Consider the following 16,946-nt stretch of genomic DNA (forward strand, 5'->3'; position numbering starts at 1 on the left):
CTTTAGTTGGAACTTATTGGTGTTGGTGGGTTTTGATTTCCATCATTGACTAAGAAGGAATGTGTCTTAGTAGGAATTTATTTAAATATTCAGTCTTTTTGCCCACTTCAAACATGCATGTTTTAATTTGGCTGAACTAGCCATCTGTTACACTGGATTGAGATCTGCCCTGAGCCAGCTACAGCTCCTGTGAGCATTACATGAATAGTTTGGCTTTTCTGAAGTGGGGTTGTATGAGGTACTTAACCGTAGTGAGTGTATTACCTACAGTAGATGATGGTTAGCATGGCACCAGTTTAAGGAAGCAGACAGTAGTGACAACACGGAAACTAAGCAATGTTTTGCTGACGACCAGGACAGCAGCTAAGGGCGCACTCACACTGTCCTTCCGCACTGCGCCCGGGCTTTAGGGTACTTGTCCCCCCTCCCTCTCCCCCCGCTGACCAGCCCGTTTGTACTCACACTGCCTGGGCCTCGCGCAAATGCTTCTTGCCTGTCCATACGTCAACAAGCCGTAACACGCCAAATGCATTGATGACGTCATCGCGATTCGTCGCTTTGTTTGAAAATCTTTCCAAAGGAGTTTTTGTGCATCTTGTCCAACTGTTTTTGAATATTTTCATATTCGCACATAAATTACGTGAGAGCCGACGTAGGCGTCGTGCTCGTGCTCGTACATGTGCGCACGCTCATGCTCGTACATGCGCAAACGCGCTCTACAAAAGCCCACCTCTCTCAAGCGGGCTGTGGATGGCCAGCTGGCTGCAGCTAGGTGTGGAGCGGTTGCACTCACACTGGTCAAACGCACTAGGCTTTACCTGCAAAACCTGTTTTGGCCCAGTGCGGAAGGACAGTGTGAGTGCGCCCTATGTATTTTATCCACCTAAAAAAAAAAAAAAAATTTTAGTTCAAGTTTTTTCTAGATCCATACTGAACGACATTTTGTTGTCGCTGTCTTAACCACTCATTTTTATTTTCTTGTATGTGTTTATTCCCAACTGTGAAAACATAGCACTCCGAGCTGTGGCGTTGTCTGCCCTGTATGATATTAATGTTTATATAATGTTTAATGTATATATATGACACGATGGATGTCTGTCTATGACAAAACAAAATGTTTATATTTATGTATAGAAATGACACAGTTCATTTAATTTACCCCCAATTACCAATTTTGAATATCTCCAAAATTCCCAAGCTTAACTTCCCAAATCTCGGAAATTTACCAGAAATTTTCTTCCCCTTTGCAACCCCAGGGGTAATACAGTGTATTACACAGGTACACTTACAGTATGTGCCATAAAGTAGTGTCATAGGAAAGGGCTGTCCGACAGCAAGGTAAAGCAGTGAAAATATTCTAATATATAGAGTACACTTAAAGTGACATTTATTTTTTTGGTGACTAAAATACATTTTCCTGCTGTCCCCATCAATAGCAGCTTCCGTGTCGGTACTATTGTTTGCTTCTCCAAACCGACTTCTACTGTAGATAATACAATACACTGTCACTGACTATAGATAAGTATCATCTGCAGTAACATCTTATGTATTTGTGAAAAGAGCAGTTGAATACCTTTTGAGTGTGATACTCACTTCCTGAAGGCTCAAATGTCAAAAGACTATCAACTCATCAGTTGATTAAAATTCTATTCATTTATGGAGACTAAGTAGAATTTTTAATTTAATTATGTGACCTCAAGCATCTGTGTGCCACACATGACATTTTTGAAAAATCTTGACAGTTGGCCTGGACTGTGGTGCCTTTCTGCTGGGTTTAAGTTTGACTTTAGCTGCAGTATTACTCCTTGGGAGGTCTTGAAGCATATCCATTATAATTATCAACAGCCAGGAGAAATAATGAGACGGTGAGAAAAAAGTGAGTACAAACACTTTTATTTATAGTGGTAAATCACAGATTTTTAATGCATATGCCCATAAAATAATAACATATTTCTGTGTATTTATAGAACATATAGCTCTATTTTATTGTATATAATTTGCTGTTGTTTTGAATGTACTACCTTATGGTTGCATTAATGTTGCAATGACACAGCGCTTAGATAAGAGGACACCAGAGGGTGTGCCAAAGGACAAAAATATAATTCTAAGTTATTGTTTAGAGACTTTCCTCCCCTCAGTACTTTTGAAGATATCACACTTATAAGTCACAAGTCTTCTGATCCTAATTGCCTTGAATCTTTGCTCTGACAGCATCGCCTCACTTGGTAGTGTTGCAGTTAGGTGTATGGTCTGCTCTGCAGGGTGTTGTGTTCAGGGCCGGCCTGGTTTGGACTTGCAGAAAGAAAGTGGAGCAGAGGAAAGAGGTAGAGAGGTAAAGTATGAAGGAAAGTTAATGGATCAAGCTTGTGATAGAGCCTCCAACTGTGCACCACTACCGAGACCTTTTCCTGAAAAGTAAATGAAAATGCGAAGAGCTAGAGGAAATTTTCTGCATACAGATCAGAGTCTGAGTCCACCTTGACAAGAGGAATCAGGAATCAAAGAGTCCAGCTGAGACATTTCAATAATAGAATATAGTATAGAGAAGGCTGACATGTATGGAATGTGACAAATGTTTGAAGAGCTGCACATGTTTTGCTAGTTTGTCAGTATTACGAGCTTATGAATCACATAATGGACAGGTTGACAGAGAGACATGTGGCACTTTATTTTTGTTTTGCACTGAATTGTGAGTGATTGTGTCTCAGAAGACTCATTACCTGTGAACGTTAGGGGAACCTTTTCACTGTAATTGCTTTGGTAAAGCTGCAGGCAGGGGCATTGAATTAGATTGATTGACCCAAGGACAGACAGAGCCACTGTTTTCCTCCCAGATGATTGCGGTCATCTTTTATAACGAATGCTCTGTGTCAGGAGGAGGACAGTGTGTGGGACTTGAAAATACAACAGAGGATTTATTTCCTCAGGCTCTGAATATCTGATCTGTATGTCCTCTAGGAAAACTTGGTTTATTTGAGCGTTTCTCTACCTTTTTTTTTGTATTTGATTGGAGTGTTTGTATCATTTCATAAATGGAGAATTTTGAAAGTGCTGAGGGTGAAAACATTGATTTGCAGTCATAATGAGGGAGCTAAATTCTTAGTCATACAGATTATTATTTCAAACTTGATATATTAAGCTTTTACAATAAAAACTGGCTGCCTAATGCAGTGTTAATATGATGATATTCAGTTGTTCAGATAGTAAACTAAAACCATGGTGGCACCAGAAGAAAAGTCAGTAGGCTTCATCCTGATGAATGTCTGTAGAAAACTTCATGACAATCAATATAATAGCTCCTGAGATATTTCAGTTTGGACCAAAGAGGTTACAGACAATAGCTAGAGCCCTGGGCTAGTGTGCAGTTTTGACAAAGATGCACTTTGGCACTAATGGAGAACGTCACGTTCTTAAACGTAAACCGTATTATTCTGACAGGCACAACTGCATTTGACGATTAAATATATTACAAATGGGGTTATCCATGCTTGAGGAATATTAATTTGTCAGATATGTTGTAACATTCAAGTAGTAACAGAAATCTAGTGGTAGTCTGACTTGTTATTCCAAAGACTGAGGCGTGTCTACTATAAAATTCATACAAGTATTCTGCTCTCTGCAGTTGTTCACATCTGACAATACTGTACCCCACACGGCCCACTTTCACAGCTGGATCCAACTATTGTGTATATATAATTTCACATTTTTCAAATAATCTATATAAGTTGTTAGTGTTGTGGTAAGAGGGGAGAAAAAGTAAACGTGACTCAGACTGGTGATGATTATGGTAAGATTGTTCCTGAAAATTCCTATCCTATGTTTATCCGTAGCTATGGACTGATGCATTGGAGATGCTGAGCATGTGTCTGATGGACTTTGTTCAATCATCCAGCTCAGCTCTCGAGCTATGTCCATCAGATTTAAGCCGGTGTCCAAGTGGAGAGTGTCAGCATCACCATAAACAAAAGAGCAGGATCAGTTAAGGTTAACAATCCGGCGGAAGCCCTTCTCCACGAGAGGTTGTTGGAATCCTCTTAAACTCGGGCTGTGCAGCTAATGTGAACTGTGAATTCCCCTTTCATGGAAATCAACTCCTCTGCTCTGAGAGATTATTAAAGAGAGCACAGTCATAAATCTGTGGGATGTTATTTACCTTTGGTGAAGGGAGCTGGCTCTGTGCAGCAGCAGCAGCAGCAGCTGCAACAACAGCAATGCTGATGTTTTTAAGGCATCTTGAAAGGACTTTGCTTTCATATTACTTTTTCATCTATTATATTTATACGTTCTCCTAAATCTCCAAATTCAAGCCATTGTAATAGATTAAATTAAAATTAAATATAGCTGCCACACTGTGCAGTGCCTAATACCCGGTCAGCCCAAGCCACAGCAACAGGAGAGAGCTTACTGTAAGCACAAGTCTGTATTAAATGTCTGTTTTTTCCATATGCACTAATGTTTAAGGAACCTTGAACAGTGCAAGTGAGAATGTCATCACATTTTCTGTATGTGCAGTGTTATTAAAGGTCCCATATTATGCCAAATTTCAATTTCATACTTTTATGTTGGGGTTTATACTAGTGTCTGTCTGAATAGACCTGCATTCACCCTCTGTTTAAAAGGGTCGGCTCTGATTACACTTCTGGGTTTTCCCTATCTGCACTTTTGGCATCTCTGCACCGTCATCGCAGCCGGGGAATGACTTTAATGACACTGTAGTGCCACTTTCTCGTATATACAGTATATCGCGCTGGTTGGTATAAACAAAAAATTGTACCACAGTATTGACTGTATATCACAGTACTTTTTATGAGACTCTGCCTCATAGGTTAAAATGGTGTAATCTACTGTCAGGAGTTCAGTAGATAAAATGTAAAAATGTTTTAATATCATGTATACTGAGTTTATTACCGGTATACCGGTCCATTCGGTATATTGGTTCATTCCCACTGATCTGTAAAATTACGTTAAATTCTTTACCAGTTCAGAAAATGAGACTTGACACAGAAGAATTAGCATGCATTGCTGCTCTCTCCTCAGCCTAAAGAGATGGGTAATAAACCCTGCTCAGTGCTTTCAATAATAAAAGGGATCTCTCAGAATCTATATGTAGTTCATTCCCTTTATTATGGAGCAATGTAGATTAAAAAAAGGTTAGAGATCCAGTATTTCCTCACAAAAAACAGATTATATATTTATATAAATAATCAAACAAGTACATACTTTATGTACTGTGTGGATCACTCTTCTTTGAAGCTGTATTTGTAGTAAAAAAACAGCGCTATATTAATTATGTATTTATTCAACTTTTGCACTCTTCGTTCTTTGAATTACTGAAAAAACAACTTTTATTTGTCTCCACTAGAACAGGGCCAACAGCCAACAGCCTGTGGTCAGGGAGGTCAGTCTGTACTCATTACTCTCAGCCCCATACAGAGAGGAGATGTGGAGCATTTGTAATTTAGTTGGCCATAATAAGGTACTGTAGCAGTTCTCCTTTGTTTCCTCATCAAGACTAGACCAAAGTGATATATTTTTCTATTGCGTTTTGACCGTAACTTACCTCCTTAGTGAGAATAAAACAAAACAAAGTTTGAATTCTCATCAGATATCATTTTCTCGTGCCTCTGCTATGTTACAGCGGTGATATCTCGGAGCCATGAGGGTCCGGGCGAGATGGGCAAGGCAGTGAACATCCCCAAGGACGACCAAGAGAAAATGAAGGAGCTCTTTAAGATTAACCAGTTTAATCTGATGGCCAGCGACATGATTGCACTCAACAGGAGTCTGCCGGACGTGAGGTTGGATGGGTGTGTAAGCTTGGATGTCTTCCAGATGCTGTGAATCGCACCTTTTAATACCTACACACACACACACACACACACACACACACACACACACACACACACACACACACACACACACACACACACACACACACACACACACACACACACACACACACACACACACACACACACACACACACACACACACACACACACACACACACACACACACACACACACACACACACAAAGAGTCCTCATCCTGCTACTCCGCAGTCTACATAATTTGGTACCTTTTGACATACATCCCACATTGTAAGGCGCTGGTGTTTCTTTATCAAACAACTGACATTTGGGCTTACTTTCCCCTTCTTTCTATTTTATTTCTTAGGATTTCACTCACTTCACACTGCCGGGTTCACAACCGTTACATTATTCAGACAAATGTGTTGGATGGCTCAGCAAATCATCAGGGATTTGTGAGTCTCAGCAGGGATGCAGACAGCGATGCCGACAAAATGCTCTAAACTGTCAAAGCAATGTTATTCTGATGATGAAAGTCATTTTTAAGATGTTGGTTGATAAGGTTTTATCGGTCATAATAATTTTATCTTATGTGAAAAGACATCTCTAATTATGGCCAATGTTTCAAGGCAAAATCCATAATATCCCTCAAGTGTGTACATTAGGCCTGACATTGAGTGGGAGTGAGGTTTTGTTTACTGTCAAGATCCACTTGAGCACTTAATGAAAATCCAAGGAACAATTTGTGTGAAACATGAGCACATTCGTCTCAGGCAGCTGATATGCGCTGACATTCAATTTCTATTAAAGTCATTCTTCTTCATCCGGGGTCATCCCTATGTTCCCTGCTCGGGGAAGTAGAAAAAAAGGACCTTTTTCCTAAAAAGGGTCCTATGTTCCCGGAAAGCCTCTGCCTTTGCAGATTTAATTCTACATTTTGTTAGGGTTAGGGGGTAGGATTAGGGTCTACATAGGCGTATTTGCCATGGAATTCGCCACCGATTGTGGAAAAAATAACAATCCGGGGAACATAGGAGCATAGGAAATTTCTATGTTCCCCATCCACATACAAAGTGGGGGACATAGGGCCCGGAGAACAAATGTACGCTCCCCTTCATCCTTACAGAATAAGTCATTTTCTCCATCACACATATTTCCTGTGCTATGCTTAATGTAAGTCTGGGAGGATCTGCCTCAAGCCAGTTCCCTGTAATGGCCTTTCTTCTGGCTGTAAGGAGGATTTTTACCAAAATAATTATCTTCCTTCAGCACTGCTTTTGTTATATTGCCCAGGTACAGAATGGTACACTCCTTAGGGATTATCTATGCTATGACCCCATTTAACATTGAGTTCATTCCTTCCCAGAATGGCTCTATTTTTGGGCAGCTCTAAAATATATGCACAGGATGAGCATCTGTATGGCCACATTGCCTCCAGCATGTTTGTTGACTTATAAGTTGTTTGTTTTTTATATTAGGCTTAATAAAAAAAACGAATGAGATTACTCCAATTAAATTCCCTTCATTAAAGTGAAGCCATTCTTTTTCTAGTTCATGCTTTAGTATTCCAACTGGACATGAGTTCTCCACACCACTTTCATTAATTGGATGCCAAAGGCTCTGCCAGCCAGATACACCATGAGAAATAGGTTGCAACAATGACTTTCACACCTACGTTCCGAGGTTTCTATGCTATTATTGCCTATCGCAAGAAAACGCAGACTCTAAGACTTTTTGCAAGGGGGAGATTTTTCAAGACAATTTTGCCTTCATAGTGCAAAAGAAGACCTACATTACTTGGAAAAAGTGAACATTCAGCTGATTGCAACAGTTTTTCCGGTCTGTTATGGCTTCTCCTTTCTCCCAATATAAATATTACAGCAGCTTTATTACAGAACACAGCTTAGCTTTGCAAAATCTGTGTGGTGAAAATGATCCAAAGCCATGCAGAATTGCCAGTCGTTGTCTCTGAACGGCAAAACCATTTTGCCTTAAAGGCAACCTCCTGGCCTGGTTGTGTCAGTCAGTGCTGTCACTTTGAATAGACAGGATTGGACTAGCAATGCTGTCTGCTCCAATGGCTTCTTTCACCCTCCGTTACCTCCCACCACCTCTGCTCCTGCCCCAGCCGTCCATCTCCTCCACTCACTTTTTTATTCATCATCATCCACCAACCCAAGTTTGCCACATTTTTACTCTTTGGCTATGATAGACAATCCATCAAGCAAAGAGCGTACTGACATACAGTAGCTGTCGGCACAGGCTTGAGTTTTTTTCTACTTTCTTTGATATTTGTTAGTGAATTTTGTATGACTATGTTTCTGCACTGACTGCAGCATTGGATAGCAGCACTTTTCATTCAATATAATGAGCTGCAGGCGTAGAGAGCCACTGTGACTGCAGTTTGAAAAAAAACCCACACTATCTTCTTAGACCAACACATTTAGACTGGATATGTTGAGGTTTAGGTGTGAGGATACAAATTATTATGTTCAGGTATGATATTAGTCATGGTTCGGTTTATTTCAGCCGCTTCTAATTTTTTTGATGTAGAATAAATGAATAATTTACTCTATGAAATCTGCATTCATAACATTCATATTCAAATAAAAATATAAATAATAATAAATAACATTTGAAAAGCAAATGTGTCGGATTCTATGGGGATTAAAGGATTAATGTTTGACCAAAAATTGTATTGTATTTTATTTGTTTGAGTTATACTTAGTTATTTGTTATTGTTACAATCTGTTGGTGGTATACTAAAAGTAGCTCCAAACTTGAGGGTCAGGGCCCCCACAAGGGGACCTTACAGGAATCTGAAGGGGTTATTTACTGTGGATAATGAGATTTCAGTACTCGGACATTTAATTTTCTCTTTTTCAAGTAGTTTATTGATTTTGATAACCATTTTCATTGTTTCTCCCTCAGCTGTAAGACCAAGCTGTATCCAGATGATCTTCCAAACACCAGCATTGTCATCGTGTTTCACAATGAAGCGTGGAGCACCCTGCTGCGGACAGTTCGGAGTGTCATCAACCGCTCTCCTAGACAGTTGCTAGTGGAGGTCGTGCTGGTCGACGACGCCAGCGAGCGAGGTTGGTAGTCTACACTTTAGCTAGTATTTAGATACAGTTCTTGACAAAGTCACAGGTTTAACTTTGTAGTCAAGGATACAGGCTGTACATTTTGAGCTCAAGTAGGCGGATGATCAATTTGAACAATATGTGACACAAAACAAGGCTCAGTAGATCATCAAACTTGGGATATTAGAAACAATTAACAACTGAACTAAACTGAGCTATACCTGTAACTAATAGTTTTTTATTATTGATTAATCTGCTAATTTATATTCATGATTAATCATTTTCTCTTACATATATCCAACACATATCTGTATATTAATCTGTAGATGTTACATTGTTTGGGTTACTTAATCTCGTTTTCAATACTTCTCTTTGTATGTATTTATTCACTATTACTTATTTATTTGAATTATTTTATTTTACTACTTATTTACTTTTGTGTTGCACAGTGCCGAAGAGCTTCTAAGTAGGTTTTCATCGTTCTAGGCAGAATGACAATTGAGATACGGTATATTCTACTGTATATCAGAAAATAGCGATGGTAATAATAGTCTCACAGAGCCTAAACTGACATATTTAGGTTTTTCTGTTTAGACACATTTGAGAAGTTGGAATCAGACTATTTTCAACAATTTTTTTGTCAACAACAATTCGGAAAATCAATTAACCCTTTAAATAATTTGTTAGTCGATGGATAAATTGGGTGATTTCATCACTCTAAGTGTGCACCCTTGCAGAAATGTCTGTTGTTTTGTTTCAGACTTCTTGAAGAAGAAGCTGGAGAACTATGTGCGGACTCTGGAGGTGCCAGTGAGGATCCTGAGGATGGAGCAGCGTTCAGGTCTAATCAGAGCCAGGTTGAGGGGGGCGGCCGCCACCAAAGGTCAGGTCATAACCTTCCTAGACGCTCACTGCGAGTGTACTGTCGGCTGGCTGGAGCCCCTGCTGGCGCGTATCAAAGAGGACAGGTAGGAGCCAAAACTGACCACACCGAATGATAGCATTTAAGGTGCTGGTATAAATAACAAAAATATTCTAGTTTTTCAGAGCAGTTGCTGCAGTGTAGATGAGCTTATCATTGTCAATCACTTTGCTCTCCTGCTTTAATAAAACTGGCAATATCACATTTCCCTTCAGTTGCATCATCGGATGCTTGAGACGAAGCTCTATCTGAATATTGATGGGACAGCAAACTATCATTAATGAATACACTTTGAGCCTGATGCTGCTGATAGGAGAAGATAATAATTATGCACTGTCTGTTCCTGCTGCTGCCTCAGAGAAGCTCCAATTACTGTAGCTTTTTTCTTTTGTGTTAACTCATCTACAACTGGAGCTAAGGCTGGGCAATATGGCCAAAATATTCTATCTTGACAAAGGTCATTTCATATAACAATAACAATATATTATATCACAAGATAACATGTTTTCTGACGATTCAATTAAGAAATAGTCCATATGAAACAACATGATAAAGCCAATTTTTGTGTACTCCTATGTTAATCTTCGCATTTTATTAAGAACTGTATTGCAAAAATCAATGTAAAATTCAATTAAATTACATTCAATTAAATTTTATTTATAGTGCCAAATCATAACAAAAGTTATCTCAGGACATTTTACCGACTAGGTATAGACCACACTCTATGACTTATTTAAGATTTACATAGACCAAACGATTCCCCCGTAGAGTACGGTGGCAACGAAAACCTTCCCTATAACAGGCAGGAACGTCGGACAGACCCAGCTCTGTGGAGGACGGACATCTATCTTGACCGGTTGGGGAGGAAGAAAAGGAGAGTGAAAGAGAGAAAAGAGAGACAGAGAGACAAAGACAGACACAAAGACAGAGGGATGGACACACTTCCAGAGATGCAAGCAACCAAAAAGTAACAGTAACTATAATAATATCAGTTGTATTGTGAATATGACTCATATGTTATGGCAGTTAATACAGCAGAATAGTAGAAACAAGCACAGCTAAGGTGATAGAAAATGAAAATTATAATAATTATGGTGGCAAATATAATCAATGATGAGTAGTGGCAATAGCAGCTACGATACAGCGAGACATACCACTGATGGTGTTTTTATGGCTACAAATGTTATAGTTTATAAGACTAGTGACAGTATATATGACTAATAGTTCTATAAGTAGCAGGAAACGTCATGCAGGACCACGGCAGCAGGCACCACCACGATCAGCAGAAACCTGCGAGACGACAAAGCACAAACAACTCCCGGGAAGAAGTTGAATTAGTAACATGCATTGATGAGACATGAATGATACAGACAGAGAGGAGAGAAGCTCAGGGTATCAGGAAAAGGATTATCCCCCGGCAGACTAGGCCTATAGCAGCATCATTAAGCAGGACCAAATCAGCTTAAAAATAACAACATAGCTAAGGGCTCGTAAGCCCTAGCTGTAAGCTTTATCAAAAAGGAAAGTTTTAAGTTTACTCTTAAATATGGGGACAGTGTCTGCCTCCCGGATAACACTTGGGAGCTGGTTCCACAGGAGAGGAGCTTGGTAGCTGAAGGCTCTGCCTCCCATTCTACTTTTGGAGACTCTAGGAACGACAAGTAGCCCTGCATTCTCAGAGCACAGCGATCTAGTCGGGTGATACGGTACTATGAGCTCTTTAACATATGACAGATCCTGACCAACAAGAGCTTTGTAGGTAAGAAGGATTTTAAATTCTATTCTAGATTTTACAGGTAGCCAGTGCAAAGAAGCTAATACAGGAGAAATATGTTCTCTTCGATTTGTTTTAGTTAGTACTCGAGCTGCAGCATTTTGGATGGACTAGTTTTTCTGCATCTTTCTGAGACACAATGTTCCTAATTTTCGCAATATTACGCAGGTGAAAAAAAGCATTCCTTCGTTAGTTTTATGTGAGAATCGAAGGACATATCCTGATCAAAAATAACACCCAGATTCCTTACTGTGGTGCTGGAGGACAACACAACATCATCCAGAGTAACAATATCTTTAGCTAACGAATTTCGGAGGCCTTCGGGGCCAAGTACAATAACTTAAGTTTTATCTGAGTTTAACATCAGAAAATTGCAGGTCATCCAGCCTTTTATTTCCTTAATGCACATTTGAAGTTAAGCTAACTGATCGGTTTCTTCTGGTTTAATTGATAAATATAATTGTGTATCATCAGCATAACAATAAAAATGTGTGTGTGAGTGCTTCCTTATAATAATTTCGTAAGGGAATTCAGAATGTTAAGTGTCATCTAAATGATGTTAATATTGGCATAACGCTGTTCTGTCACTGTTTTTTTCTAACATTGCGATATAAATGATGTAAAAAAATATATACATATACATACATATATATTTAGACATTTTTAGAATGTTTTGAAGATATACTGTGTATATACTAACTGTAGTTGGTTAAGTCAGGATTAAAGGGGACAAGGACATGTGATGTTAATTGAAAGTGACAAGGTGTTTATTTGGTTGCTGTTATTTGTGAGAACATTAAGCTATTATTTCCTGTTTGTTAAAAAAACCACAGAGGGTGTATCTGCAGTGTGTGTCTGAGAGTGGCTTAAATGAATGGACGGATGGCTTGATAACGATTCTCCTGCGAGCCATCTCATATCTGAGGGCAGACACATTAATTTTGCCACAGGAAGAAATTCGTATCATATGACTCAGAATATTAGATTAAGGAGCCATGGCGCTTTTACTGAACGCTGCAGCAGATGTATTGGTGTCTATAAGTATGGGTGCAGGCTGATGAGATGGTGCCGAGAGTACGTCGACTGCAAATTAACATTAAAGATACAGGTTGTTTTTTCAGTTCCACAGAAGGGCCGAGAGGGCTGTACTGACAAATGTGTTCAAAATCCAGTTTCATCAGGGGAAATATAAATCCAATAACTAATTTTTCTACGGTACAATTACAGAGCACAAGATATTGAATTATTATGATACAATTACACTTCAAATTCAGGAAACACAAAAATAATATTGAAACATGTCTCTACTTTTCCCAAGCTTTGTCTGAGGGGAGTTTGAAAACCCTGTGTTAGAGCATCTAAACTACATGAAGTAATATTCTGGTGTCTTGCCCTGAAACAATTAGTCATTAACCAATTAATCAAACAGAAGTATAATCAGCAACACTTTGATAATGGATTAATAAATCAACCAAAAATGGATCATAATACTTGGTTCTAGTCTTTGAAATGTGAGGATTTGCATTTTTTCTCTATTTCATATGGATACAATTTGAGCATCTTTGTGCTTTGGACTGTTTGCCAGACGTAAATCAAGATATTTGGGCTGAGATAGGGCATTGACCTTGGCGGAGGCCTGTGATCTCTTTTAGTATCCATTGTTTAATTGCAATGATTAATCGACAAGTGAACATCCAGCTGATTGGAAATCCTCCAACTTTTCTGTCCATTCTGATTGATTTAATAATCCATAATTTAAATAATCATTTGACACCAGCCTAGGTGTGATCAGCACTTGGCTTCTCTTACCTTTTTAAAAGACCAACCATTATCGGATTTGCTCTCATTCTCACAGTGTCAGAGTGTGTATGCTCTTTTATAATGAGTTATGAGATAAAACCACATAATGAAATTAAAACAACCTGACCTTTTTTCATATGTATTAAATTTTTTTTTTCAACAGGACTATTTCCTATCCACTTTATCTCAGCATTGAATCTTGCACTTTATTGTTTTGTGTCTTCCAGGACAGCTGTGGTGTGCCCTATCATTGACGTCATCAGCGACGAGACGTTTGAATACATGGCAGGCTCAGATATGACCTATGGTGGATTCAACTGGAAGCTGAACTTCCGCTGGTACCCTGTTCCCCAGCGGGAGATGGATCGACGTAAGGGGGACAGAACACTTCCTGTCAGGTACACTTCCTCCTTTTGAAGTTAAACCTAGATAATTTTTCAGGGGAATGTGTGACTGACTCTGCGTAATGTCTTTTGATTAAGAATTAAGAAAGAGGCGGTCAAATGACAGAAAGAGTTCTCAGTTTTTTATTTGAGCTGAGAGTGAGGTTATCTATGGCAGCAGCAAACTACAGAGAAGACATGCATAGTCAAATTTCTTCACACAAACTCCTCTTTCGAAAAGTGCCATTTTTATCCTGCAGATGGAAATAGATCTTTTTTTTTCTCTGTGTATCGCGCTTTCTAAATAGCATCCTGATAGTTGTGGTTGTGCTCTGTTGAAGTCCAAGTATGTATTGTTATATAAATAGAAAAACAGAAACTCTGCTGACAGTTGCCTTTTTTGGCTACACAAAGCCAGGCACAATTTGTCATCTGTATGCAAATCACTCCCAGCAACAAACAAAATCCTTAATTAAGGGCAGACTTTAACATTGCATGAATTAAAAGACAAAAGTAATTACCCCTCTAAGGCTTTGTTGAACAAATTGGTCTTTTATTATATTCCTTAGAGTTACACTAAGGTTCTAATAAATACAGACACAATATCGCAAAAGGTTTTTCTTTTTGCCTTTCTCACAGGACTCCCACCATGGCAGGAGGATTATTCTCTATACACAAAACATATTTTGAAGAAATAGGAAGCTACGATCCAGGAATGGATATCTGGGGTGGAGAGAACCTGGAAATGTCTTTTCGAGTAAGTGACAGACTGGGGAGGAGGCTATCTTGATGTTATTATGTCACCAGTGGTGGTTGATCTCAAAGGGTACATGTCAACTCCCTTTATTGTATTCATGTTTCCGTCACTTCCATCTTTTCTAAAGAAACTATGCATCCATCTATCTATATATATATATATATATATAACGTGTATATATATAATCCTTCACAGTCATTACCTGGCTGCAATGACTGTGCAAAGAGCACAGATAATGCACATGCAGAAGGTCTGGAAATCCTGACCAATCAGAGCAGACTCTGCATTTTCAGGAGGTGGCCTTAAAGAGAAATACGCTAAAATGGAGCGTTTCAAACAAAGGGTATATTCAGACAAACAGCAAGAGAAAAATTACATTACAAATACAATTTGAACATTAAAGAATGTATACATGTATGGGACCTTTTATGGGAATTTAATTTAACACATCAAATAAGGTAAATGGCATTTACTCACTGTTGAATCCACTTTATTTGTCCCCTTTCATGCCACACGCTATATAAAGTGTGTGTTTGTGTGTGTGTGTGTGTGTGTGTGCAGATTTGGCAGTGCGGTGGCTCGTTGGAAATCGTAACTTGTTCGCATGTGGGCCATGTTTTCCGGAAGGCCACGCCGTACAGTTTCCCCGGAGGAACAGGCCAAGTCATCAACAAGAACAACAGGCGCCTGGCTGAAGTCTGGATGGATGATTTCAAAGATTTCTTCTATATCATATCGCCAGGTACAGAGCTGCGGAGCCACTGGCTGACTGCATCATTCTGCTACCACAATAGCAGAGTCACTCGTGGAAAACGCTAAAATGGCATGAATTCAGCATGCCTTAAACGTTTCATGGAATGTGAAGTTCCGTCAGGAATTTAATAGATGTTTTATTCATTGTGCACCGCCGTTCAAAAGCAGATATGAACAATCCTCATTACCAGACCCCTCTCTGCTGCTGGGGTGCTCACTGATATTACATTTAACAAATTGGTGTGAAAAGGAAGGACTTGTCTGCACTCTTTTATTCTGTCATTCTCTTGCATGGTACTTTTATCTCGCTCATTTAAGAATTTATATTTCTCCTTTTACTCTGGCCCACATCGGGATTTAAATGCTGCTTATGTCGCCTCCAAACTGGGATTAATTAATTTGTTCTTTGACACTTTTTTTTATCGCTCCTTTGAACTTGAGTTCAGAAATTTGTTAAAACTGGTCTCTTCTCCAACTCTTCTTCACTGAGCTCACACACACACACACACACACACACACACACACACACACACACACACACACACACACACACACACACACACACACACACACACACACACACACACACACACACACACACACACACACACACACACACACACAGAGATAAACTACAACAATAAAACAGATTGAGAGATGAGTACCCCTCCGTCTGTTGACTTAGTAATGTGATTACCCTTTAGCAGGGAGCAATGTCCTCGAAATATCTGGTTAAGTGTTTTAGATACCAGCCGACCTATAAGGGCTCATCCGTACTCTTCCGATCTTATGGCTCAAATTGTGACCTTCTCCTCCTCCACACAGTCGTGAAGGGTTCTTCTACAAGCAGTCGTGTAGACAGAGCTGCAGTTGTGATGGATGAGTCTTTCTGCGTATTGTGGCCCAAAAATGACCGTCTGTTCCTCCAGGACATTAGGGGGGGATTATCTAGGCCACGCTGCTGCCAGACCTCACTTATTGGCACAGAGGAACACAGTATGTTGATCAGGCTGAGTTTAGGAGTGGCATCTAGTGATCCTATTAAAAGTGCATCTACCTCCTCGTCCCTCATCGGCACTGGTGATTCCAAGATGAAAGAGGCTATTCATCATCTCCAGCATGTGATGCTCAAACACTGGAGAGAGAGAAAGATAGAGAGAGCAAGGGGAGTACTTTACTTCCTGAACTGAAGGTCTTACATGTTGGCTGGTTTTGAATTTTGTATTTTCCCTTATTGCAATCACGCTCTTTTATGATAAATTACCACCCTGGATCTATCTACATGCAAGCTATGAGTGCTCAAGAGGCACTCTAGGGAGAAACCATCTGCCTAATGTGTTTGTAAATGTCTGTGCCCAGTCACAGTCTAAACCTTTCTCAGTCTCTAGTTGCATCAAAGCAGATACATCATGCAGTTTCAATTTTGGCTAAAGTAACATAGATCCTTATGGTACACGATATTCCATAATTCTTGTGTTTTTGCATTTCTGAAGGAGGTGCCTTTCTTTAGAAATAGACTTTGTATAAATGTAATTTGACTTAGTTGAGGGCCTCAGTTACATATTTTAACATAATTTCAGAAACTTGTAATACCAAAAAAATGTTTTTCTTAATGTAAGACATAAACTGGTGATAAAGAGTTTCATGATGATATATATTGA

General features: G+C 39.3%; 1 protein-coding gene across 3 annotated transcripts in view; it reads left to right on the forward strand.

Annotated features, from left to right (window-relative positions):
• The window catches only part of galnt13 (polypeptide N-acetylgalactosaminyltransferase 13), a gene marked incomplete at both ends in the record, with an annotated part of 36,712 nt that overhangs the window by 3,439 nt on the left and 16,327 nt on the right, over positions 1 to 16,946 (forward strand). For all 3 annotated transcript variants that reach the window (XM_083922032.1, XM_083922030.1, XM_083922031.1), the window contains 6 exons: positions 5,639 to 5,807; positions 8,742 to 8,908; positions 9,657 to 9,864; positions 13,620 to 13,790; positions 14,415 to 14,532; positions 15,094 to 15,274. In XM_083922032.1, the coding sequence (XP_083778158.1) occupies positions 5,639 to 5,807; positions 8,742 to 8,908; positions 9,657 to 9,864; positions 13,620 to 13,790; positions 14,415 to 14,532; positions 15,094 to 15,274 (1,014 nt within the window). The remainder of the gene's footprint in view (positions 1 to 5,638; positions 5,808 to 8,741; positions 8,909 to 9,656; positions 9,865 to 13,619; positions 13,791 to 14,414; positions 14,533 to 15,093; positions 15,275 to 16,946) is intronic.

Source organism: Echiichthys vipera (assembly GCF_963691815.1).
Source record: "Echiichthys vipera genome assembly, chromosome: 10".
NCBI lineage: Eukaryota > Metazoa > Chordata > Actinopteri > Perciformes > Trachinidae > Echiichthys > Echiichthys vipera.